Source organism: Aricia agestis, chromosome 2 (genome assembly GCF_905147365.1).
Source record: "Aricia agestis chromosome 2, ilAriAges1.1, whole genome shotgun sequence".
NCBI classification, from domain to species: Eukaryota; Metazoa; Arthropoda; class Insecta; order Lepidoptera; family Lycaenidae; genus Aricia; species Aricia agestis.
Window position 1 is genome coordinate 24,591,958 of NC_056407.1, and position 12,193 is coordinate 24,604,150.

The 12,193-nt window shown below is 35.9% G+C and overlaps 1 protein-coding gene across 2 annotated transcripts; it reads left to right on the forward strand.

Moving 5' to 3' along the window:
- The first annotated feature begins 5,371 nt into the window (after window positions 1-5,371).
- On the forward strand, window positions 5,372-7,523 carry LOC121739867. 2 transcript variants are annotated; one of them, XM_042132458.1, is made up of 2 exons: window positions 5,372-5,583; window positions 6,266-7,523. In XM_042132458.1, the coding sequence occupies exon 2, from the start codon at window positions 6,275-6,277 to the stop codon at window positions 7,493-7,495; it is 1,221 nt and encodes a 406-aa protein (XP_041988392.1). In that variant the 5' UTR covers window positions 5,372-5,583; window positions 6,266-6,274; the 3' UTR covers window positions 7,496-7,523. The 2 variants fall into 2 exon arrangements, with proteins under 2 accessions (XP_041988392.1, XP_041988391.1); XM_042132457.1 differs by having other exon boundaries at window positions 6,272-7,523.
- The last annotated feature ends 4,670 nt before the right edge of the window (window positions 7,524-12,193 follow it).

The following is a 12,193-nucleotide window of genomic DNA, read 5'->3' on the forward strand; positions in this document are numbered from 1 at the left end:
GTCTGTCTGTCGTTCTTTCTATCTGTTTGTCTGTTACCTCTTGGTACCCAAACCACTGAACTGAGTTTACAAAAATGTTGGTATAGAGACACCTTGTGTCTCGACTCCTGGGAAAGAACATACGATACTCTTTATCCCAAAAACAGGTACGGTTCCTGCGTGACAAACAAATGGCGCGACGGAGTTGCAAGCTTCATCTAGTATTAAATAGTTCGGAATTAAAATCCTAATAATAAAAAAAATTAAACTATATCGTGCAAACCGGCAATATATAACACCCACACCGGTTTCGGTGACGGTGGCCGGTTACATTGAAATCAGGCCAGTTACGCAGGAGTAATTTTATAGTGCCCAAGTGTGTGCGCAGTGCACATGTGCACTCTCTATTCCTTTAGTGTATCATCATGCAGAATTTCCACCGCGGAAATTCGGCATAGTATGTTTAGACACTTACTCTCATAACCCAGTGGGACGGAAGATCGACACGACTGGCGAGAGATCAGGCGCACTGCGCAGGACCGACTCTTTACATGCCTACCCGACGCATGGATCATCTTCTTCGCATTGTCCTAACCAAACTTGGAAATGACATATTTCCAACGCGGGAATCCAACCCACGACCTCCGAGTCAAGAACCGCGCTCTAAGCTACTGGACTACGGAGGCGAACCAGCAATGTACTCTATGTGTCTAAACTACTCTAAACACACTAGGCCGAAGTTACGCGGCGTAAATTCCGCATGATTACATCCGCAATGTCAAAAGCATATAAAATACGTACGGAACCCGACGGAATAGTGTGTCATCGGTAATTTAAAATACATTGCGGGCGTAATCATGCGGAATTTACGCCGCGTAACTTCGGCCTAGTGTGTTTAGACACTATCTCATATAGAGCAGCAATTTTGTGAACAGCACGTAACATTATATTTAGGCTGAACCTCGGATAAGGCCTTATTAAAAGTAAAGCACCACTACAGCTGATGGCAATGCCTAATAGGCGCTAATACAGATTTTCATTGCTGTGGTATTAACGTTTAGTAACTATTATGTGCAATGTTAGGTAACATCATACTTTCACAAAATAAATACGAAATAAGAAAACAAATATCTATAAGCTATGTCCACACTATGCAATTTCATCTTCAATTTTCGTCATCATCCTTTTATTCAACTTTCGTTTGGCATATTCAATAATATTGAATGCGTCAAAATCCACCCGCGTTGGAAAGAAAAGTGTCATAGCGTCGCGGGCATGCCTCACGTGCGATGTTGACTGCGCTATAACGCATGCCCTTGATGAACAAAAAAAGGCACAGTGTGGACAAAGCTATTCAACTAGAAGAAATTCATCATTTACTGGTACTTCACGTTTAAACCGCTGTAGCAATTTTGATAAGAATATAGATACTTCGAGTGACGGGCAAAGACAATATTATATGTCAGTTTTTACGGACTTTCTGACCAACCTACCTGGCTAGTATATGCTTTGAGCTAGTCGCGCCATCTCGTCGTAAAAAAAAATATTTTCCTAGGCCGGGCCACGGTTCCATCGTTAAAAGTTAGTAGAGCCAAACTAACTTCCATATAATCTGCACTAAAAAAATACTCCAAACTCGGCCCAAAGGTTTCGTCAGACCATCTGGCCGGCGGCCAACGACGAGCCGTAAACGTTCTCATATCGTAAAATATAACCGCGCGATAAATTCCCCTGAAAAATGTGTACTAACGTTGAATTAGCGTTGACTAATGAAAATTAACCGACTCCAGGGCCTCGCTAATTGTTCCTAATTTATTATTGACTCTCGCTTAACGCTGAGTCGCATAAAAGTTATACTTCCCTCGACTTGTAGAGGCTATGTAGGGGTAAATAAAACCTTTGAAAGTTTTCGACGTCGGGAGGTTTTGGTTAAACATTAGTATGTGAAAGATGTATTATGCCACCTTAATAGAACGGGAGGCAGTGATACGAGAACTTGCAAGTTTTGACTATTTTGCAACGACAGAGCAGAAAAGCCTCGGGCATTACTGATACCACAAAGAAAATTCCTAGCTCCAACCCCAATTCCATCGTTCAAACTTCAATTCATGAGCAACATTGAATTACTAGGGATAGGATTATGTGAAAGAATCACAATAGATCCATTTGTCGTGTCAGGACTCCATATAGACCTGCCATCAGCACGTTTAGCATAGTCACCATAGAAATGGTTTCTTTCTACGGAACAAAATACGCCATTTTGTCACTCAAATATTTCAGCATGTCCATTTTTTTCCGTTTCTAGTATTGTTATGCTAAACCATTTACTATACTAGCATTATACTATAGCATTTTTGCTCTAGTTGTAATAATTATACCGACACTTTTGTGTCATGTCGTTACAACTTTTTCCGTCTAGCCCCCTTTCGCAACGCACGATAAGGAACTTCGTTCAAATACTATGCCAATTGCCAATAACATATTCACTTCATATTTTAATATTATGAAATAGTTGTAGCCTACAAGCCATAATCACTGTAGCGAACACTTCACAGTTCAATAATATGAGTAAGGTGGACCCCTCCAGTACCCACGTCATAGGACTTGATAATATGACGTGGGGTCAATGCCCGCTGCAGGGCGAAGGGTCCAGTATACAGTATGCTCCCTAGTTTTTAGTTCGAAAATAGTTATTTTCCATGAATCAGTTAATACGTTTAGTACTATGTATATTAAAGATGACTTTAATTTTATTATAGTGTAATAACTGGTAAGTACTTATGGTAAGCACTTGCTATAAATAATATTGACATAATATTATATCACAGACAAAAAATACTTTTATAATTTCCACAATAATCTATAACATCTTATTTCGTTATAATTATAAAAACGCCTATAAAGAAATAAAACACATGATAAATCTATAATACAACATCGTTGACGCTTTTTAACGGCAAGAACCAATATTATTAGAGTTCATCATAATATTATTATGAGCGGAAAATTAATTAAATCTCTCGATATCAGGTAACACTCATTATATCTCGGAAGCAACGTTAAATAAACTTGTTTTGCTTTAAATTAACAAGTTTTAATTAATAGCAACGAAAATAATACGTGCGGCACTCGGGGAGTGCGCGGGGAGCTGTTGCATAGCATTGTTATCAACTGATGCAATTATAACTCGCATACGTCTATTCGCACGCACACATACGCCGTGCCGAAGTCTGACGACGACCGAAGTCTGCCGAACTGAAACGACGTTAGACGAGTGTTAGGCGTTTTTCGTTACGGAAATTCTTGATTCGGTCACCGTGCTCAAAGCCCGCAATAAAAGCTATGCAATATCTTAAATAATTATTGTAATTAGCGTATGCCCATTGGATTTTTTGAAGTTTAGAGTAAATACTGAATCTTAAAGGTGGCTTTCCGATCCTTGCTGCGAGCGACTGAGACCTACAAAAATGACATACGCTATAAAATTATTATTATTCGTAGGTTATACCTAGGTCTCCTTTTGCTAAACGCACATCACTTCCGTCTTAAATGCTAATATAAACCTTCCCTGGACTACCAAGAAAATTTCATTATTCAAGATTAGGCAAATCTATTTAGCCGTTCTCGAGAACACTAGATAGTTTTAGCGAGACTAAAAAAAATAAAAATTCATTTTTATATGGAAGTATGCAACTTTTTTAAGTTGGCCAAAAATAAGTATGTTACTTTCAGAATAACTAGGACTCATTTCTCTCCGCTAACTAAAGGAAATGAGAGCCAAAATGAAGAGATGTACCCACGCAGACAATGTCGGCCGGGAATCCTTAAAGATTCCTATTTATTCCTACCTTTTCAGTACGTGAAAGCGAAAGAATTGCTTAATTAATTTACGACTATATTATAGTGTGCGAGTACATATTTTCGCACTCTTGTTATAGAAATTTCGGTAGTTATAATGAAAGGCTAATGTTGTATGGAAATAATGACTTCTATTTATCAGACTAGGCTAAAAGGTGTTTTTCAAGTATATTTTTCGGTACGCTTAATCATGCCTGACCAGGGCTCCCGTAAGGGCTACTGGCGCCTGTGTGCAAAAAAAGGATTTTGGCGCCCCTTTTAGGCAAACTTTTTGGGTCCTTAGTTTTGGCGCCCCTAAAGATGGCGATTTGGCGCCCCTAAAGGATGGCGCTCGTGTGCATTGCACACATTTCACATATGGTAGCGGGGACCCTGTGCCTGACTAGCGTATTTGAACGAATTTGTACTTGAAAAGTTTCATTAACGTAATGTACGTCTCAGTCGAGATTTTTTCACAAAAACAAATCTAAATTTCCTTGTCCTTGTGCTGTCAAATTTTGGAACTATATTCCGGGAAAAGGGACTGTGAAGTTTACTTCTAGAGCCGTCGAAATACCATCCTATAGAACGATAGGTCTTATACATTGAACAGCTCAGACGGTCAGTATATATAATTCAGTGTATATACGTAGCTAGAAATAAACAAATAAAAAGTGGTTTATTAAAAAAATAAAACCGACATCAAAATTGTACTTAAAATTCCTATCTCGAAAACTATACTGAACCTATTTTTATTAAACTTGCAGTATTCCCTAAGTTGAACCATATACCTAGTACAACCTAGTACAAAAGTATCTACTCAAATCAGACTTGTGGTTGGTAGATATGCGAACAGAAACATAAACACATACATACATACACTTTTGAAATTTGGCACAAAAATTGTTCGGACGCTGTTGTAGACAATATTATAATTTAAAAACTGGGCAGTTCTACAAATATTACAATATGCATAAGCGTCAAATTCATAACCTTCTTTTTTTAAAGTCACTTAAAAAACTAGTAAGACAACTATTTAAAAGTGCAAGAAAATTGTGTTTTATTAGTGTTTAACATGAATTACCACCAAGAGCCTACCTGTACAATCAATTACATAAACTAAAAGTACACCTTCGTGGCAGCATTTATTGATTCGGTTACTCTTCTATAGTATAAAATTTCGATGACTAGAGCCGTATAATTTTATTTACACCCCGACTATACGAGGAAATGATAATAAAGTCTCGGATAGGACTATAACGCTACTATAACGCAGAGTAACGGAGGCTCCTATTTAAATACGTTCGCTCCGAGAACTTTGATTTAGTACTCACATTACCGAGATCAGGTATTCTGATGGCCCTATTATGGAATAGATAGGGTTATTTCACTAGAAACTTCTCTGTATATGCTATAAAATATTCCTAAAATGGTCTATAAATTTCAACTGTTTAAAACGTTAAGATACTGTCTTGTATGCGGATAAAATTCGTCACATAAGTTTTGAGGTTTACTTTGAAATATTTAAATTACTGCTTAGTACTTGGAGTGTTAGGTTTTATAAATTTTTACTATTAAAAACAATAATTTGTCGATTTTCATAAAGTCTGGAAATTTTAATTATTAATTGGCAATACTTTATTTGATGTGACAGTTAAACTTCGGTAAATTTTGAAATTGTGTGTGACAACACTGGGGAAAACGGGAGTCGGTTCATAGACTCGGGAGAATACTTTTGATCCGGCTTTCAACAGAGAAGGTTCTAAGGTAATTATTAGATTACTTACTTTTGATTTATATGTGTAATTAGTGTTGGGTAGATGAAATATTATGTAGCTTAAGAATAAAATAAAAGTGTTAATTTGTGATAACTCTTTCCTTATATTCCAATTCAAATAGCAAAATTAGAGAAATCTAACAATTCAGAAGTGCGAACTGCCCACATTTTAAATTTTGTAAATCGTTTTCTTAGTTGCTATTTTTGTAACAAAACGACACGCATAAAATAATTATGCAGATAGTCGTTATCGCAAACTTTTAAGAAAGCATGGATATGAAATTGCAATAAACTGTGATTAATAATAAGCAAACATTTACACAACTACACGTTTAACGGTACAATTTATGTAATAATAGTCTGTATATTTTGTAAACTAGCTTTAAAATTACAATTAAGAAATCTTAGTGTATAATTCAATTAATGGAATAAGTAATTAAAACGTTACGAGATTTAAATTTTTAAGAAAATTATTTTATATAATTATTAACTTATTTTTACATCTACCCTACATTTTTTTTTAATTTGTTGATACGTCTTAAGGTTTCTAGGTACCTATTTGATATTCAATTCCCGAATTATTCTTTTTATTATTAGCTTATCGTTTTAATTTGTAATTATCGTTTTTCGCTGCAAGTAAATACAGACTATATTTAAGCTTTTCGGTTTGAGTTTCAGAGAATGCCACGCGAAAACGAAATGTCCACGCAACGTCGGCTACTAACGCCTGACCGTGGTGGGACACAAGCGAGGATGGAGACGAGAAGGAGTCACAGCCGCAGCCGCAGCCGGCAACCCGCGCGGGACAGCGGCAGCGTTCGGCGGACCAGCTGCCGGGAGAGGAGCGGCAGCCGGGCTAGCGGGAGGCGCACGAGTCTACGCGCACGCGAACTGGAGCTCGAGCGGCAACGCGACCGACTCCGCGCCCTCGAAGACGACATCCTCAGGGAGCGCAGCCAGCACCGACACCGCGACACCGAGAGGTCGGCGGGACGGGAAGCTGCCGCGCGAGACACGAGGTCACGTAGCCCTACTTTTAATTATAAGGATGTACAGAATTTTATTAATTTTGTAAAGTCTCAGCCGCCCGTGACGGCGGGTGCCTCGTTGCCTTCTGCTAGCATCAGTCATAAGAATATTTTGCCCGATTTTGATCCGTCGATTAAATGTCAGAGGACTGATATCTGGCTTAGAAAGGTGAACGAGTGCGCCACGGTCTACGGGTGGGACGAACGAACGACAGTTCATTTTGCATTGCAAAAACTTCAGGGATTGGCCAAAGTTTGGTACGAGAGTCAAAACACAATTTTATTTAGTTGGTCGGAATGGCAGAAGAAACTTTTAAATGCTTTTCCCTGCGAACAAAACTATGGTCAGTCTCTGGAGGACATGCTTCGTAGGAAAAGTAGGTTCGATGAACCATTAGAGGTTTATTACTATGAAAAGTTAGCTATGTTGAACCAGTGCTACATAAGCGGCAAAAACGCGGTCGATTGTTTAATACACGGGCTTAGTGATAAGACTATGCGATCGAGCGCAAATGCACTACGGTGCTCGCAGCCCGATCAACTTTTAAAATTTTTAATGAGTAATCAGTCACAGGCTATTACTGATCAACCCAATGTAAGGCGAATGACGCCCGAATCGAACGTTAGTAGTAACAATAGTAATGCTTCTAGTTTACGTAAGTCTAACAACCGAGTGCCGGGTCAGTTATATTGTTATAATTGCAAGGAAAAGGGGCACCTCTTTTTAAAGTGTCCTAAGCCGTTAATTAAGTGTGCGAAGTGTTATCGTTACGGTCACAAGATTGAAAATTGTATGTTCAAAAATGATTCGTTACCGAATTCTACGAATAAAGATGAATCGGTTCAGAAAAACGATGCGCATATTAACTTCTAATTCTAACTCAAAAATACGTTAAACTATGTAGTAGGTATGTATGTATGTACCATCTAGGAATCAACTTCTCTGATAGTATATTGTACAGTTGTTAACGGGGTACTCATGAATTAATGTTTTATCGATTTTGGTAGTGAGGTTTCACTAATTACTTTATCTACAGTAATTAAATAATTAAATTTAAAATTCGAAAAAGTTTTAAAAGGGCTTCGGTAATGGAATTGTGAACTCCATAGGATTATTTAATTGATTTGTCTGTAGATAATGTTCTAGCTAAGGTAACAATATTATGCTACGTGATAGAATATTATGTTTTATTAGACGTACCGCTGTTAGTGGGCCAAACTCATACCAAACAACACCACGTATAACGTTAATATAACGTATATAAGAGAACCGAAATTTTGCGATAATAGTAATGGTATGTTTTATATTATTTATGGTTTAATATTTATTATGGTTTAATATAATGAATACACATAGTAGCAATAATATTCCGTATATTAAGTATAAGTTCGGTCGGAATTAGGCCTGGTGGTGTAAAAACTAAATGCGTTGAAGATTTTCCCCGCCCACACGACCAATTTTTGTTAGACAGTTGCTAGGTCTAGTTGGATAGGTACTTTAGTAAAATTTATAAAGAGATGCCGATCGCATGTCGCCCTTGGTTCATATAGTTTCCTTAGTGTTGAATAATGACAATGATGAGAAAGAGTCTAATAACGATGATGATGAAATGCGTGAAAAAGTGTTAGGAAAACCAAAAAGATTTTAATTAATACTTAATGATAATTTTTACTGAACATAAATATTTAATGTAAAGTTAAAGTAGTGCAGATACACAATGTAGCGAGTAACTGTAAATGTTGAACTTTTGATTGTAAAATATTTAATCATTTATGTTTATAATTTGAGTTGGGTAATGGGTTGTGTATCTGAGAGGATTATATTAATTGAGTTCTTATAGATGCAATAATGAGATTTAATGAAGATATAGTTATTGAATCTGAGAATTTTCTTTACATAGAGATATCAGCGAATAATAATAATGGGCTATTCTATAGGTTATGAGAAATAAGGGGTTCACACTAATTATATAATTATAGAATCGTAATTAGTTTTGTAAGATAAATAGTGGTTTATATATACTAGTTAATAAATGAAGTGAATGATTTAAGATGAAGTTGGACTATCCTATAAGTTGTGAGAAATTGGGGTTTACACTTATATGATAGTATTTGATAAATTATTAATTAGTTTTGTAAGAAATGGTGGTTTACATACTAGTTAATAAAAGAAGTAAATGATTTCTGATGAAGTTGGACTATCCTATAAGTTGTGAGAAATTGGGGTTTACACTTATATGATAGTATTTGATAAATTATTAATTAGTTTTGTAAGAAATGGTGGTTTACATACTAGTTAATAAAAGAAGTAAATGATTTCTGATGAAGTTGGACTATCCTATAAGTTGTGAGAAATTGGGGTTTACACCTATATGATAGTATTTGATAAATTATTAATTAGTTTTGTAAGAAATGGTGGTTTACATACTAGTTAATAAATGAAGTGAATGATTTAAGATGAAGTTGAGCTACCCCATAGTTTGTGAGAAATTGAGGTTCACACTTATATTATTATGATAGTATGTAATTGATAAATTATTAACTTGTAAGAAATTGTGGTTTACATAATAGTTAATAAATGAAATGAATAATATTGTAAATTGAGTAGTTAAAGATTTATAAGTAATTTGAAGATTAATATTATGACAAAATATGTTTGATATGTAAACGAGGTTTATTGTTGTATGTTCTGTTCTATTTGGAAGCTTAATAATAATATTGTAAGTCTATGAAAGCCTGATCAAGGGAATGCCGAGTGTTAGGTTAGGTAGTTGTCTAAATATTTACTGTGCATGGGGACATGCACGTGTTCAGGATGGTCGAGTGTTAGGTTTTATAAATTTTTACTATTAAAAACAATAATTTGTCGATTTTCATAAAGTCTGGAAATTTTAATTATTAATTGGCAATACTTTATTTGATGTGACAGTTAAACTTCGGTAAATTTTGAAATTGTGTGTGACAACACTGGGGAAAACGGGAGTCGGTTCATAGACTCGGGAGAATACTTTTGATCCGGCTTTCAACAGAGAAGGTTCTAAGGTAATTATTAGATTATATAAATAAAAGTGTTAATTTGTGATAACTCTTTCCTTATATTCCAATTCAAATAGCAAAATTAGAGAAATCTAACAGGAGTAATTCACTTTACTACGAAACCTAAAATCATGACACTGTTTCTCATTAAGAGTCACCGCGCTTTGTCACGCCACTCACGCCTCGTGCAGTCGTGCAAGTGTTAACGTTAAGGTGGTTTTCCGATCATCGCGGCACGCGATTGAGACTGACAAAAATTAAAATAAAATGACACTTTATTCAAATTCAAATTCAAATCATTTAATTCGCTTAATCACTTTATGAACCAGGTTATTGGTTTCATTTTAGTCTATGCCACTACAAAGCACTGACAGCCTCGGTCGCTGGACCAATATCGGTAGAAAATAAAACCGATAGCCTATTTCAAATGGTGTCATTTTTTTTAATTTTTGTCGGTCACGGTCGCGTGCTATGAAGGTCGGAAAGCCACCTTAATAGAGCCTTTTTTTCTGTGCCACAAATGCAATATATTATTATTCTTTTCCCACTATAGTATATTGAATAATCCTTTTTGTGAACAACTAATCTGATTTTGGTCAAAATTGGCCTTAATAGCACAGATTCTAGCTCAAACTCGCACCAAATTGCTTGTTAAATTCGACATCGTTGTTAATTTAACAATTGGTATTTTGATAATAAATTAAACTGGATATTGGATGTTATATGCAAATATTACATTGATTAATATCAGTCGGGGGAAAGTGTAATGGCAGCTGTCGACCAAATTATATCAATTTACTCAATGAAGAGCGTTAAAAGCCTCTATTTTTAACGGTATAACCGATTAACTATTCGTTTTAAAAGCGTTAATTATATGTGAGAATATTAACCGATTCTCAAAATAATAATATGTTCTGTTCTAAGATACCATTATTGTGTATAATATTATTATATTTATTCAGTATTTGTACTCTCATTTGAAATATACAAGGTGTAACAAAACATGTATTACTTTAGGGCAGTGCCGTAAATAGGGCGGTGCTACCGGTGACAAGGCACAGGGCGTAGACTCTGGGGGGCGCAAGAATGGCCAGACCAGACAGATCCTTATTTTTCGAATTGCTCCCGATAAGTTCCCGCTGTGCTCCATAGATGTTTCCCAATGTAATAAAAAAATATCCACAGCCGAACATATAACCTCTTCTTTTTTGGAAGTCGGTTAAAAAACAAAGGTGCAGTTATATAAAAGCTCGCACAGGGCGCAAAAAAGGCTATTTACGGCACTGCTTTAGGGTGTGTAATGTGTAGGTATGTGTCCCTCATAGAGAATTCGCTGTGAAAGTAGCAACGCTGAAAGAGCAAATTTTATTTTGCGATTTGTATAAGCGAGCGAGCGCTCTTTAAATGTGGAAACTATACTTTACCGGGTAGGCGCACTTTGCCACACTCGCTAACTTAATATCCATCATCCATGCTAATATCATAAAACTAAAATTTACCCAGAAAGAGATTATTGGTTTCATTAATTAGAGTGATATTCGAGCTGCGATTTGAGAGACTAATATGTTTTTATTACTGAAAGCTTATAAAGGATAAAAAAATACATTACAGAAATATGTGTTTTTATGAACACTTGAAATTTTGTAACGTTGCGCTGCATCGCAAACTGCATTTCGGTCCTATAGCGGCAATACGTGCGTTTGTCTGCAGTGAGTCATCTTTGAAAATGTCATGTTCATCCACACTAATATTGCGAAAGTGTGCGTGTCTGTCTGTCTGTTACCTCTTCACGCCCAAACCGCGGAACCGACTTTGTTGGGTATCGAAAGGAGATTTTTTATTCCCGCCATAAACGGATTTTGGCGTTACGGAATTGCGGGCGTTTTCTAGTATTACATAAATATACTTAATACTTAATAGTCCGGTTAGTTTAGACATTTGAATTAACAAAAATTCCCGGAAAGCTAAAAATTGGTGGATACCTTGGGTTACCCATTTTAAATAAAAACTCAAAAGTCTCCATACCTGCGAGCGTATTTAAAATTATTCGGAGTCAAAGGTCAAAAATTGAGTTTTTTTAGTTTTTCTCGGAAACTGAGTTTTGTCGAAAAAGTACCTCAAACCGAATTTGTAGCTCATCGAATTCTCTTCAAAAATAGTCCCTGTTCGTTTCCTGGACTTCGTTAAAGGTCGGATTTATACTATTTTATTCTTGCACTCTTAAGTATTTATTTTATTAGCCAACGTCGTATTAGCTGAGACACACTACCGCTAATGAAGCTAGTCACCAGCTTAGTAAATTAAATGAACAACTTTAAATACACTGTAACTCTTTAGTTTTTATTTTAAAACAGCCACATTTTTCTATTTCAACTAAGTTAGACTCGTTTACATTCTGGGATTCGGTAGTTATAATGTTAAACATTTGTTTTTAACTCGTTGGTTGCTAATTAGCGCAGAGGGAAATTTTTTAATTGGAGTTTATAACGATATCCCACCAAAGTCATATCCTCAATGCACTGGCTCTAGTTCGGAA

Bases quoted from the DNA above. Each gene is read 5' to 3' on its own strand.
- LOC121739867 (XM_042132458.1), top strand. From the start codon at position 6,275: ATGCCACGCGAAAACGAAATGTCCACGCAACGTCGGCTACTAACGCCT.